Source organism: Coloeus monedula (assembly GCF_965178545.1).
Source record: "Coloeus monedula genome assembly, chromosome: 3".
Lineage (NCBI taxonomy): Eukaryota > Metazoa > Chordata > Aves > Passeriformes > Corvidae > Coloeus > Coloeus monedula.
Genome location: NC_138783.1, coordinates 620202 through 634160, shown reverse-complemented (window position 1 = coordinate 634160; position 13959 = coordinate 620202). Strand labels below are relative to the sequence as shown.

Below are 13959 nucleotides of genomic sequence, written 5' to 3'. Positions count from 1 at the left end.
ACAAAGCCACTCCATGGGACAAGGACAGAGTTTTGACTCTTTGAAAGCCTGTGCCCCCCTTCTTCAGCCCTGCCAACACTAGGAAGTGATTTTAAATATGAGGCATGAGCTTGTCAGCACCACTTTGTGTAGCAGGACTTGAGCCTCATTCTAAGAATTGCCATAAAATACGCTCTTGGTGTTGCAAGCAGATGAGTACAAACGTAAAACTCTGGAATTTTAGCATTAATTAAAGCTCCCCAGCAAAGTTTGCTCCGCATCCCCTAAATTACTTTACTTAAATTATTTAAACCCCCCAGTTCTCACTGTGCAGATGCACTGTCAGCTGGTGCCACAGAGCAGCTCAGCCCCAGCTAAAAGCTTCGCACTCTTCTTATCAGGAGTTGCTAAGAGTCATCAATCCCAATCAGTGTGCCATGGAAGTAACAGCTCTCAATTTTTCCTAGTTGTGGCGGGGTACTCGGCCTCCCCAGTGCTCCCTCACTCCCTCTCCTCTCCAGGACTCAAGGACAAATCCTGGATGGAGAAGCTGGGTCAGAGTTAAGACTGGGACATGGTTCAACAGCTGCTGCCGTGGGCAAAGCAGGCTCAGCTTTTTGAGGTTTTATCCAATGAAAATAGATTGGGACAGTGAGAAACAAAGACAAGTCAAAGCACCAGCTTTCCCCAGGCTCAGCTTCACACCTCCAGCCCCACCTCCCCTGCCCGAGCAGCACCGAGGTGATGGGGAATGAGGTCCGGGGCAGCTCCTCTCTGCCACCCCCTTCTCCTCCCCCTTTGTCCCTGCTGCAGTGTGGGGCCTCTCCCTGGGCTGCAGCTTTCCAGGGACAGGGCTGGGAGCAAGCACACTGCCCAGGGATAAGTTTCCCCTGATTGCTGACAGTGCAGGGTAACAATTTAGTGCTCACAGAAACGCTCAGCAACAGAGTCCTGCAGAGATTCCTGCAGCAGCTCCCTGAAATAATCCCCTCTGTGCAGAGTGAAAAAGGTGGGATCTCCTCGCCTTCCTCAAGGACGTGTAGAAATCAATTAGCACACGAGTCATCCTAAAAGAGCAGCTGTCACATCAGCCGGGGGGAGTTCAAAGAAAGGCTGAAGAGGGAAAGCGAGAATTGTTCTTTCTTGTTACCTCGTTACCTCGCCCTGCCAAGTATTTCAGTACATCCTGGAAAACTGGGTGAACTTTTGCCTGTGGAACAGCCTGCTTCCCGCCCCAGTAATCTGCTCAAACACGGGAACACTGCCCCTGGCAGCAGGAGCCAGAGGGCAGGGAGCCCACAGCCATCTCCTCGGTGCAGAGCGTTTCCTCTCTGCCCCTGCCCTGTGCTCACCCCGGTGCTGCCCCTTCCCGGAGGCCCTCCAGATGCACAACCTGGCAAGGACGAGGCGCTCTCGAGCCAGCCACCCAGGGAACGCTGCCTGCAGCAGTGCCAGCTGTGCCAGGGGCCACCTCTGCTTCCCCTTCCTTGCTACTGCTCCTCAGTTCCCTATTCCTGAGAGAAGGGAAGCACAGCGAGGAAAAAAGATCCTGTGACTCCCCTGTGGAGCTCATGAGGACCCCACAGACAGTCATGGAATCATGGAATGGTTTGGGTGGGAAGGGACCTTAAAGCTCATTCCATCCCACCCCCTGCCATGGACAGGGACACCTTCCACTGCCCCAGGTTGCTCCAAGCCCCGTCCAAGCTGGCCTTGGACACTGCCAGGGATCCAGGGGCAGCCCCAGCTGCTCTGGGCACCCTGTGCCAGGGCCTCACCACCCTCACAGCCAGGAATTCCTTCCCCATCTCCCATCTAAACCTGCTCTCTGGCAGTAGGAAGCCATTACCCCTTGTTCTGTTCCTCCAGACTCTTTCCCAAAGTCCCTCTCCATCTTTCTTGTGGGCTCCCTTCAGGTACTGAAAGGACACAGTTAGGTCATCCCACAGTCTTGTTTCTAGGCTGAACAATCCCAATTCCCTCAGCCTTTCCTCCAGCAGAGCTGCTCCATCCCTCTGATCATGCTGGTGCCTCCTTTGGGCTCTCTCCAGCAGCTCCAGGTCCTGCCTGTGCTGGGCCCCAGGGGTGGGGCAGCTCTGCAGGGGGGTCTGGGGTGGGTGGCAGAGGTGTCCATGGGGAGCCCTTCCCACCCTGTGAGCACCCTCTGGCCCCAGGGTGTGCCCACCCCAGGAATCGTGCTGCCATTTTCGGCCAGCAGCGTTTGGGGCTGCTGTGCAGGCACCCACGGGAGAGCTGCAGCAAGCAGTGGTTTAGCTAAAATCCCCGTGCCCCACAGACATTGGGTGCTGCAGGGGAAGGGCTGCACATGGGAGAGGATACATTGCCCCAGCTGCTTTTCCTTCAGGACAGCTGGGGTTTCAGGATGGCAGCAGAAGGATTGCAGCTCCCCAGTGCACTCGCTGTTCAGGGCACATCCCACCCTCACTCCATCTGCAGATGCCTTTAATGTCAGGACACGGCTCAGCCGGGGGCCGTGGTCCCCAGGGAGCTGCCAGGGCTCTGATGGGAAAGGGAGAGGCTTGGGCAGCAGAGCGAGAGCCAGCCACGGCAGGGCACGCCAGGCTCTTCATTTCAGAGAGAAAAATCTCCATTCTTTGGAAAACACTGCTCAAAAATTTAATCTTCATTCAGCTCAATGGAGCAGCCTCATAATTTACAGCGGCAGATAAAGCTGGGAGATGTAATGTGAAATATCTGAAGCGGCTCTCCCCGTGATTTAAAATGCACCTTGGGCAGCAGAGCCTGAACTCCCCTCGGCGTGTGTTTCTGGCAGATAAGTAAACAATTTGGAACTTTCCGAGATAGTCGCAGCCGGGGAGGCAGGAGCTCACGTTAAACTGCAGCTGCAGTGCCCCACTGATAAGGTTTTGGGGTGGTTTGGCACAGCTCAAAGGAAGCGGCGCTGGAAGAATAAAAAGCTTTTTGTGTACAAGTTGTTGGATCGGAGATAGCAAGAAGAAAGACATCACTTTTACAGGAGAACTCTGAAAGTGGCCTCAGTGGCAGGGGTGAGCCTCAGACACAGGGCAGGTGCCAGGGCAGCTGAGCAGCCCCACGCTGGGAGAGCAGGGGCAGCAGGGACACAGGGGCCAGGCTGGGGAGCTCAGAGCGCACTGCCGGTTGTGTTCTACGCAGGGACAGAGAGTTGCACTTAAACTCTTTAATAAACAAATAAGATGGGAAGGTGAAAGCCCAGAGGATGGAAAACACCACACCAATGTTGACTGAGCAGCCCCAAAATCCCGCTTGTGTTAGCCAGCTGCACACCAACTCCACAAGATTTCTGCCTCCTTCACTGCAGCCTTTTCGTGTGGCATTTTGCATTTCATATTGGTAAGCACAGGCAAATACACTGGGGGGGTTAGTGTCCTGTTAGGCCATTTTGCTGGGAGTCACAGAACACGCTGAGCTGGAAGGGATCCATCGGGATCATCCAGTCCAGCTCCTGCCCTTGCACCGGACACCCCAGGAACCCCACCCTGTGCCTGGGTGTCCAAACACTTCTTGCATTCAGACAGGCTTGGAGCTGTTTGGCACAAGCCCAGTTTACCCCACTAAATGCATTTGAACAATCCTGAGTGAAAACAGCCCAGCAGTGACTCCACATCCTTCTTGTGCCCTGTGCTCATTCCTCTCCCGTTCCCACAGGCTGTTACGGATCACCTCTTTCATTTTTAAGTCATTTCCTATGCTCTTTCTGAATTCTAAGATGAGTCAAAGCATCCAAACTGAAAATGTTTTGGTCAGAAATTGTAATTTTGTCTCCAAATTGTGGGGAGGAATTCTGAGGTGGCTCACTCATGGTGTGCTTAACAGTTCTTGGTGCACGATTGCTCCATGATTTTCTGTGGCCAGCCACGCTGTGATCCACATGGGACTGCTGAAGTTATTCATGGTGCATTTCGAGTCCCAGCCCTGATGTGGCAGTGGCTGACAGACCTGGAAAAGTGTAGGACAGCTCCAAAACCTGACCTAACTCCCAAGCAGCCTCCCGTGTGATGGTGACACGATCAAAGGGAGTTTTACAGGTGTCAGGCGGTTGCTGCAGCAACCTGGCTGCTCTGACTGCTGATAGGCACAGCTCTGCCTGATCCCAGCTCAGATGGCTCCGATTAATCCCCTGGGACTGTGCCAGGGAGGTCGGGATTCATTTGCAGTTCCTCGAAAATGAAGTGACTGTTCCATGGAAACTACTCCTGAAATTCCTGCCGTTCCCCCTCCCTCATGTGTAACCTTTGTGGGAATGGCTGGGCTGGCACAGGGCCCCAGGAGGGTCAGGAGAAAGCTCTTTGTGTCACAGCAAGGACTTCTAAAATGGATTTGGCTTTATTGTATTTTTTCCTGAGTGTGGGCACGCAAAAGGTTATTTTGGGAAAGCAGGAGCTGTGTTTTTGGGGGCTGTGTTCCCTCTGGCTGTTCACATGTCAGTGCATCCCATTTCCAGTTCTCCAGATCTTCGCTGGGCCAGGAGGGAGGCAGTGAAAGCCAAGGGCTGTGAGCACCGAGCTGTGCCTATCCCAAGGCCAGAGTTAATCCCAGCCAGCCTGGCTGGAGGATTGTGTAAGGACACGTGCAGCTTTGATGGAGACTTCAGGAGTCTGGAGGCACATCCCACATCCCTGCACGTGGCTCAGGTGCTCCAAAAGCCTCTGCTCGGAGCCTGCTGGGAGCAGTAGAGGGAAACGCTGTGCTGGTACAGACACGGTGTAAGAGAACAAGTCAGGGCCATTCTGTCTTTGCCAGCGAGCGACAGAGCAGGAAAATCCTTCATCACCTTCCCGAAGTGCCCGATGCCCTCCTGAAAGGGCATAAAGAACAGAATGCTGCTGCTGTGTCCAGAACGTGTGTAACTACAGAGGGCCTGTGGGCCGTAGTGCACCAGTCTGTGGGAGTGCCAAAATGGGGAAAAAATTTGTATTGTAAGGCCCTAAAAGCACCAGTTTCCAGGGATTTGTCTCCTAATTATACCATCCAAGAGTATAAGGTATAGAAGTTGTTCTTCTCAGTACTGCCTTGCAGAATCACACTAGACCTGACTTTTCTGATCCAGAACCCCCTGGCAGGACTCTGCTCCTTCCCTCTCCCCAGGGCAGGAGGACAATAGACTTGTACCTTCAAACAGTTCTCCTCCTTTTCTTACAGCTGCCTGATGTTGTCCTTCTGAAATAGATCTGTTTTCCTCCAAACCCTCTGATCCCCAGCACACAGGGATGTCTGTCCCTGCTTATTCTGCCCCAAACACTGGGAACTGAGCAGCCTGTGTTAGTTACAGTGCCCTGAGGGGCTCTGCCTGTGTTTTGCCGTGTTTGAAGTGGTGCTGCTCCACCTGAGAGCCAAAGCAGAGCCCAGGAGCAGTGCTGAGGCTCCCAGCCAGGGGCACCTGGACACAGTGGTCATGGAATGTCTCACTGCCCCTCTCTGGGGAGTTCTGCAGCTTGCTCCCCCAAACTCTGCATTTCTGGGGGTGCCTCTGCACTCTGACTGTCACTTCCACCCACCCGGCCTCCAGCAGGACCTCGGTGGCACCCAGCAGGGTGGGAGGGAGCTGCTCCTGGACCCCAGCCAGAATCAGTGTGCTGCAAACAGAATGTGCTTTGAAATAGGCCAAGTTTGGGTGTGCAGAGCTGGGGACAGGACGTGGGAACAATCTCAGTGCTAAAGGAATTTATATCTCTCCTCTTTTAAACTTGTGCAGCCTGAAAGCTCAAAGGGAAAAAAACCCGAACCCAACAACAACCCAACTAGGAGGTGTGATTGCAAAAAGCCTGAAGGACCCAGAAAAGAAGCTCAAACCCTGAGCCTTTGACACCTCCTTCTGCCTCTTTGGCCACAGAACTGATTCACATTTCCCACTGTTTGTGCCACCCTAATTTAGCGTCTCGGTACAGGTGAAGCTGTAAAGATAGGTTAAGGAATCTTCTGCACTGTCAGAGGGAGAAGAGAAGAGAAGAGAAGAGAAGAGAAGAGAAGAGAAGAGAAGAGAAGAGAAGAGAAGAGAAGAGAAGAGAAGAGAAGAGAAGAGAAGAGAAGAGAAGAGAAGAGAAGAGAAGAGAAGAGAAGAGAAGAGAAGAGAAGAGAAGAGAAGAGAGAAGAGTAGTTTAACAGCCCTGTCAGATACTCACCCCTGCAGCTGAAGTGAAAACAATGCCAATGTGGAATAATGAAGCTGTTCGGATTTGGAATTTTGATTTTGCCCTGAGAATGCAAATTCATCATTTGAGAGCTCATCATTTCCTGGAAAATACCCTATAACCTTCAGCAGGGAGAGAGAGGGAAGGGTAATAACCCTCCCACTGCAAAGCTTGCCCAAGATCATAAACTCATTACTGCAAACTCAAATCTAAAGTCAACCCAAACTAGGACAGACTGGGCTTGCTGGTCACAGCCCCAAAGCCGTGCAGCAAAACTAATCAGTTCTGGGATGGGATTTTTTTCTTTTGCTGCAGTGCAATCTATAGTTTAGTTGGTCAAATCAAGCCTTTCTGAGAAAAGAAGATTAGAGGCAGCTGTTTAAAGTATTGAGGGGGGAGCAGGATTTAAGCTTTATTACTGACCAGGATATACAAAACAGACTGTAATGAAAAACAGTATTGGGATTGTATTTGCAGCCCGAATGGGAAATGTTGAGAGAGGACAGGGCCATATGGAGGAGCTTAGAGCTCCGGCAAGGGCTGCTGCCGAGGGAAATGCCCTCTGAGTCAGGGAAATGGGAGTCGTGGGGAAGCCAGGGGAGTTAGAACAACAATTACCACCCCTGAACGCTACAAACAGGCTGCTGGGCAGGAGACCAAACTCTGGAAAATCGCATTTTATTCTGTTTGTCAGGAAGGTTTCTCCTGCCCAAAACACCTGACCAAAATACTCTGCTCCTTGGGCGGAATTTCGGGAATTCCATTGCTCCAGGACTCCATCCCGGGCTGCCCGAGCGGCTCCGGGTGCTACCTCAGGGAGGCTCGCAGAGTGTCCCATTTCCCGGCCCACCTGGAGCCAGGGGGACACCTTGGGACACACCGTGAGTAAGTGAGGGGGAGACAGTGAATTACCCAGCACGGGCACCAGCTCCTTCCCGACAGCCCAGCAACTCCTCACCAAGAGAGCGAGGGGAGCTTGCCGCGGTCACCCACGGAGCTCCTGGGAAACGCAGCACTGCCACACTTATATTTCACTTTACTATGCATTTGTCAGGTTTTTCTCTCCCTCAGCCCTGCCTAAACCACCCCAGCTCTGGTCCAGGCTGGACAAACCCAACCTGCCTTCCTCAGTTTGCACTTTGTGCCCTCAGCACCTTTCCTTTGCTGTTCTCCACCAGCCTTTAGGGACAGGTGCAGGACAGAAGCCGCTCACACCCTTTGGTTTTGTTCACACAGCCCTGGCTGGATGCTGCAAACTCACCCAGCCCCTGCATTATGGAACATTTGAGGACTATCCTGCACCTTTCCAGCCCATCTGTTCCCTGCCTAAGGAAGTGTTTAGGCCGTTCTGACAGGGGAGGCACAAAGCGCTGCTTTTCCGGAGAGTGCAGCTTCCCCAAACTCCGAGCAGCCCTTTCCCCCTCCCCGGCAGCCAGGACGTCCTGGCACGGCCACTCACCCAGGCAGCAGGAATTCCCTTGCTGAGGGGCTGCAAAGCATTTTTCACCAGCCTTTTATAGGGATTTTTAACTCAATTACCCATTTAAAGCTAGCCAAACATTGCCCTGCCTCCCACTTGTACAGTGCTCTCAAATCCAGAGAGGAGGGGGAGGCGTGAAAATCAAATTTTGGATGCTTTGGTAACAATCCTTTAGAAATATTTGCAGCAAAATAGTTTTCCCAGAGTGTAGAATAAGGAAACTTAGGTAAAGTGTATCTCAGTGAATTGATAAACCACTGAGCATTCAGAGTCCAGTGAACAAAATGTATTTAATGTCTCATCATCTGATGAGAAAAATGCAACCCCACTCCCTATAATATCATAAAATGGCATAACTTGTAGATATCTAGTAATAAATACTGCAAATGAACATTTTTCATGATGTTCAAATACGGTAAGAGACTTTGCAAGAAGGGTTTTTGCCATTTCACATTGATGAAGCTCAGATGTGTGTTAGTGTCATTCCCTTCACAAACAAATAGTTGGCAAAAAGTAGCAGATTTGCAGTGAAATTAATGAGGTTTCTCTCTTTGTGATTCTCGTGAGGGGGAAATGGTAATTTCACACAGGAAAAGAACTCACAGCTTTAGCCCTGCTTGGGGAAATCCAACAGAGATTTTGAAATCTATACTGAAAATTTCAGCTTATTAGAAATTGGTAATTTGTGGGTGAGGTTGACTTGCGTGTGTTTGGTTTAAACCTGATATTTCTCGGTCGGAGATACATGATAGGGGGCTTGGCCTTGAGGAGAACACAGTTCCCTACATCTGGGAATTTTGCTCGAGTAAGGAGTAAATCAGTGCAAAGGACGAACCCTTACATAAGTACTCCATTCACACAAACACAGGAATTACTAAAAACCCTTCTGGTTTCTATCTCCTCACCTCGAATGATTCCTGCAAACCCTGATACCTGCCCCTCTGTTCATTGCCAGGAGCTGGTCATCTCACAGATAATTCCAAGATTCGTCCAAGCAACTTCCTTCCTCTTCTGAATAACTCCAGCGCTTTGTTTATAACTTGCTGCTGGGTATTCTAGCCCAGACTGGAGCTCAGGTGATGACCATCTGTAAATTCTCCCATTATTCCACTGAATTATACACTCACAGCCTATTCATAACCTGCAATGGATGTCCAGTGAGGAATGAGAGCTCTGCATCCATCACTAATAAATGGATGATTCTGTTGGTGCTGAGATACCTTTGGAAGCTGTTTCTGCACCTGAGCATCTGCTCCAGTTCATTTCCATTCTTCCTTGGAGATCATTTACTTCATACAAGTGGTGCGAGTAGGATAGATAAGGACTTCGTATAAAAACTGAAAATTCCTTGGAATTCAATGAAAACTATTGGGGTCATGAACTTTAAATTACACTTTTGTGTAATAGAGGCTGGTGGGTAATGTGCAGATAGAGACGGTATTTCCTTGCACAGCCCCATTAGCTCATGTGTCAAGGGAAAAGCTTTGGAACAGGAGTGGGGAAGAAATACCCTGTAAGACACCAGCATTTTATTTTATTACTGAAACTTAAGACTCTATCTTATCTCCGAATCCATTATTTTTATCCTAATGAGTCAGTTTTACCGGTCACACTGCCATCCCTCATTTTTTTGTTTAGAGAGCTGGAAAAGGAGTCGTTAGTTAGATGCTGGGGAATAACTATAATTCATATCACTCACACGTCCTTTCTCAACTAATTAAACACCAGCAAGACAATCCATTTTTATTACAAGCCAGAAAAAAAAATTACTAAAAAGTAAATCTGAAAGCTCCCTGACAGTGGCAAACGCAATTAAGCTCTCAGTGTATGAATTTGGGTGCAAACTGCTGCACCATTGTACGGCAGTGCTTCTCTTCCCTTAATTAACTGAAACACGGGGAAGAGACTCTGATGGCTTAATGGCATTTCCTTCGCTGTCAGAAATGCTTGGGGATGATTTTATGATGTTATCGCAAAGAGATTTGGAGGAGTTACTGCCATTACTCCTCTCTGCCACCTCCAAGAGTGACAGATTCCATGAGAAACTTTGCTGCTGTTAACGGATGTGAAGGATTAATATTTTATAGCATCGTTCCTTTATAGGCAGCGTAACCACAGCAATAAGAATACCCTTAATATTTTATGCATTCCCAGCCCCGTGACAGAGCCGGAGCATCGACTCCCCTGCGCATCCCTCTGCATGGGTGTGCCTGAAAGCAGAGCAGTTTGTCGGGTTTGTGGCTCTTTCCATCCTGGCGGAAGTGAGAGAGGGGAGTCAGTGTTGGGGTCCCATCCCCGCGTGCCCCGAGAGAGCAAATCTGACCCAGAAATTCGCCCAGCCCTGCGGGCACCCCACGGAGAGCAGTCTGGGGAAAGCAGCGCGGGCAATCGCCCGGGGTCGGGCTGGACACAGCAGAGGCAGCAAAGTTCTGCAGGGCACAGGGTGGCAAAGGGGGACCCCAAAGCTCTGCCCGGCTCCCTGCGAGGCTGGAGGCAGCTGCGAAGCCGAGCTCTCATCCTGCACACGGGCATTTCGGCTGAGCTCAAGCCCTTTAAACGCTGGCACGCTCCTCCTTCCTTCAGAGGCTATTCCCCCTAAACCAGAGTAAGTTAAGGCAACGTTTTGTGCATTTCCAGAGCATCCGGCCGGTGCCCGTGGCTCAGGGATTTGAACACGATTTTCTTCCCCGGGTTTCACTGGCCCTGAATTCCCCCTGTGTTTGTGGGATCACCCAGCTTTGTGCGGTGTGTGCACGGCTCCCCTGCAGGGGTGAGCAGGGAACAGCAAACTTCACCTGAACCCTCCGGGAAAGGCGAGCCCGCCCCGAAAGGGGCCAGCGGGGAGCTGACGGCAGGTTCTCCGCTGCGAGGAGCCGAGTGCCCCCGGCTTCGCTCCCCTCAGCCCGCGTTGCCTTTGCCCAGCGCTCCGAAGGGCTGCACCCGTCCTTTACTTAAATGTTCCGGGTCCTTCGCTCTCTGAGCACAAGGAACCTTCCCGTGGTGTTTCAGGAAACGCTGGTGTGGGGGAGCTGAGAGGGGTTAAGGCTTGCCCGGTTAAAAGGCATGGATCTTTAGCTCGGCACCTTGGGGAAGGCGCCTTTGGGAATTGCGGGATGCTCTCCCCGGTGCCGTGAACAGCTTCTTTCCTTTTCCTTTTTTTTTTTTTTTTTTTTTTTTTTTGGTTTGTTGGTTTGTTTGTTTGTTTGTTTCCTTTTTTCGCCCCTCATGTTCAGTGTTTGTCAAGCGAAAGAGGGATAGACAAAAACAGCAGCGTGCCAGATCCTGCCTACATCTTTCCCACAGTCTCTCCTAACCCCGAACTCTTCCGATACTTTGTATTCACCGTCGCACTTGACTGACACAAGAAATCCACTGTAGGAAGAGAGGCTTCCTGTAAGCCGAGCCCCGTTTCCATGGTGCGGACTTTTCTACTTAAAAATAAATTCCCGTTTCCCGGAGTTTTCCGCGTAGCCCCGCGGAGCCGCTCCCGCCCGGGGGCAGCGGCAGCAAGCCCGTCCCGCATTCCCCAGCTCCCCTCCGGAACCACAGCCGCCCTCCGCTCCGAGCAGGGACGCCCCGCAGCCCTCGGCGCGGATTTTACGGTCACCGAACCCTTCCTGCGGCAGTGACAGCCGGCTCCGGGCTCCCTCGCACCGTGCCCCGCGGAGCGCCCGGAGCCGACACCCCGCAGGCTCCGGGGATGCTCCGCCGGGATCCCGGCACCCAACTTCCCCGGCACCGCTCACCGGAGCCAACTTTGGGCAGCGGCCCCGCGGAGCCCCGGCAGCGCAGCGTCCTGAGCATCCCTGAGCATCCCCGATCATCCCGAGTATCCCTGGGTATCCCTGAGCATCCCCGGGCATCCCTGAGCATCCCGAGTATCCCCGAGCATCACTGAGCATCCCCGAGCACTCCCGAGCATCCCCGGCCCCGGAGCGGCGGCTGCGCCGAGCAGGAGCCACGCGGGTCCCGCTGCCCGCCCGGGCGAGCTCCCCGCGGCCCGGGAGATGCCCGGAGTCCCCGCCCGGCCCCGCCGCGCCCCGGCGGCACTCACCGATCCGCAGCACTTGCTGTGCGCTCCGGGGCAGCCCCGCCGCGGCGCACAGCAGCAGCAGCAGGAGCCCCCCGCCGCCGCCCGGGGCCGCTCGGCGGGGCCAGCGCGGGCCGAGGCCGCTCGCCATGCTCAGTTCATGCCGGCTACCCCCGGGCGGGCCGGCTCCGCGCCGCTCCGCGCCGCCCGCCCATGGCGCGGGGGCTCCGCGCTGCCGCCGCCGCCGCGCTGCCCGCGCCCCCCGCGCCCGAGGGACGGAGGGACGGAGGGAGGGAGGGAGGGACGGACGGAGGGAGCGGGAGGATCCTCCCGCGGGGCGGCCCCGGGCGGGGCCAGGCGGCTCCGGGCTCCGCGCGCACGCGGGGAGCGGTCCGGGAGCGCTGGGACAGGGACAGAGCCCTGGAACAGCTGCCCAGGGAGGGCGTGGAGTCTCCCCCCTGGGGACATCTCAAACCCACCGGGACGTGTGTCACCTGCTCCAGGTGGCGGCAGGGGGTTTAGTCTGGATGCTCCCCAGAGGTCCCTGCCAACCGCAGCCACCCTGCGATCCCGCGATTCTCTGCCAGGGACAGACGAACGGGGACAGAGCTGTCCCTGTCGCCGTCCGTCCAGCCCCCGCGGGTCTCCCCCCGCAGCCCCTCCTAGGACGGGACAAGCTTTCCCCCCGTGCCTTCCAGTCCCGCAGCTGCACGGGGCTTTGGGGGGGTGTCCTGTGCCCGGCAGCTCCGTCCTGGGCGCCTGGCGTGGGACAGGATGAGGGTGCCCAGGGTTTGCAGGCTGAGGGACACCCCTGGGGACGAGGGGGAGGGAAGGAAGCGCTTTCAGCAGTGTCTTTGCTGCTCTGCAGCCAAGTAAGGGACAAGAAATGCGTCCCCTCAGCGCCCGTCCCCAAGCGTGGCAGGAGCCTCAGCGAGGGGACAGCAGGGCTGGGGCCAGGTGTCCGCCAAGCAATGAATCCTCGAGGCCAACTTTGAACGCTCGGTGACAGGGATCACAACATTCCCTGTCCTTGGCTTGGCCTGGTGACTTGGTGTTCTCAAACAATTTTTTCCATCTGGTTTTTGAAGGTTCGATGAAACTCGGAGTGTTTCACATAAAGCAAATATATGGGTCCTGAGCTGCTCTGAGAAAAGAAAACACCACCAGAGGAGAATGACTCCCACCTAGCAACAGAACTAAAATTGCATAGCTGAGATCCAAAACTGAAATCATTTAGATTTGTTTACTTTGCATTCCTCTCCAGCCTGCCTAACTATTGTTGCAGAAATTAACTCCTCAGAGCGGTGGCAGCACATGCTGGAATGCAATGGAAAGAAAAGCATCCACATTATATCTCCCAGTCAGTCTCAAATGGATCCTGGAAAGAGCTGCCTCCTGTTTACAGAGTGATGGAGGCTGTGCAGGAGTTCCCAGTGCTCAGATTCCCAGGCAGGATTCCAGTTAGAGCCCCAGTTTCTGTTTCTCACATGTTGTAAAGTATTTGAACCTTGATAGTGTGCCCCACACAAACCATTTTTGGGTATTTTTACCAGAGCCCTCAGAGTGGGACCAGGCTGGAATTACTCTCACTGGCCTCACCTGGCCTTTCCACCTTCAGCTGCAGCACATCAGCCCCAAGAGGGGTTTCAGCTCCAGTCTGAAGGTTCAGGGGGAGAGCTGGGACAGGTTTATTTCTGCTCCCTGGCCTTTGCTCTCTTGTTGTTTGGATTTCCTGGACTAACTTGGCTGCTGAGCACTGGATGGGTTTTGTTGCTGCCATCATCTCGATGCTGCTTGCCTGGATCAGGAGCCCCACCTGTTAGAGCCCTCAGGAATTCATCAAGGACTGAAAGGTAAACTGTGCTGAATTGGGAAAGAATTGGGAAAGGAGAGGCTGAAAAACTAAATACCAAGGCAGCAAGGAACAGATAAAAGGGACTGTGCTGCACTGCATTAAAACCAATCCTATTATCAGAAAAGTGTGTGTGGAGCTCATGGACAGAACAGAGAAACCACTGTGAGGTCTCGTGCACAGCAGTTGCAAAATGTGTATGGACTGTGTTATGTGAAGGTTGTAAAATGTATAGGTAGAGCAGCCTGTAAGAGTAGGTACAGTGTGTAAGTACTGTGGTATGTAGAAGCTGTAAAAAGTACAAGTAAGTAAAAATGCAGAAGTATTGTTGTATGCATCTGTATAAGATAAGCGAGTGAAATGTATGAGTAGGTAGAATGGATCAGTAAGTAAGGTGTATAAGTAGGGTATGATGTCGAAGCTGTGAGCTGTGTGAGCACAGGGGTGTTTTAAACAAGAAGGAGTT

At 53.0% G+C, this 13959-nt stretch overlaps 1 protein-coding gene across 2 annotated transcripts in view; it reads right to left on the bottom strand.

The window, feature by feature from the left end:
- Positions 1-11792, bottom strand: part of GRIK1 (glutamate ionotropic receptor kainate type subunit 1) — a gene marked incomplete at both ends in the record, with an annotated part of 109446 nt that extends 97654 nt beyond the window's left edge. For both annotated transcript variants that reach the window (XM_082277547.1, XM_082277548.1), the window contains one exon: positions 11666-11792. In XM_082277547.1, coding sequence (XP_082133673.1) covers positions 11666-11792 — 127 coding nt within the window. The remainder of the gene's footprint in view (positions 1-11665) is intronic.
- Between the last annotated feature and the right edge of the window lie 2167 nt (positions 11793-13959).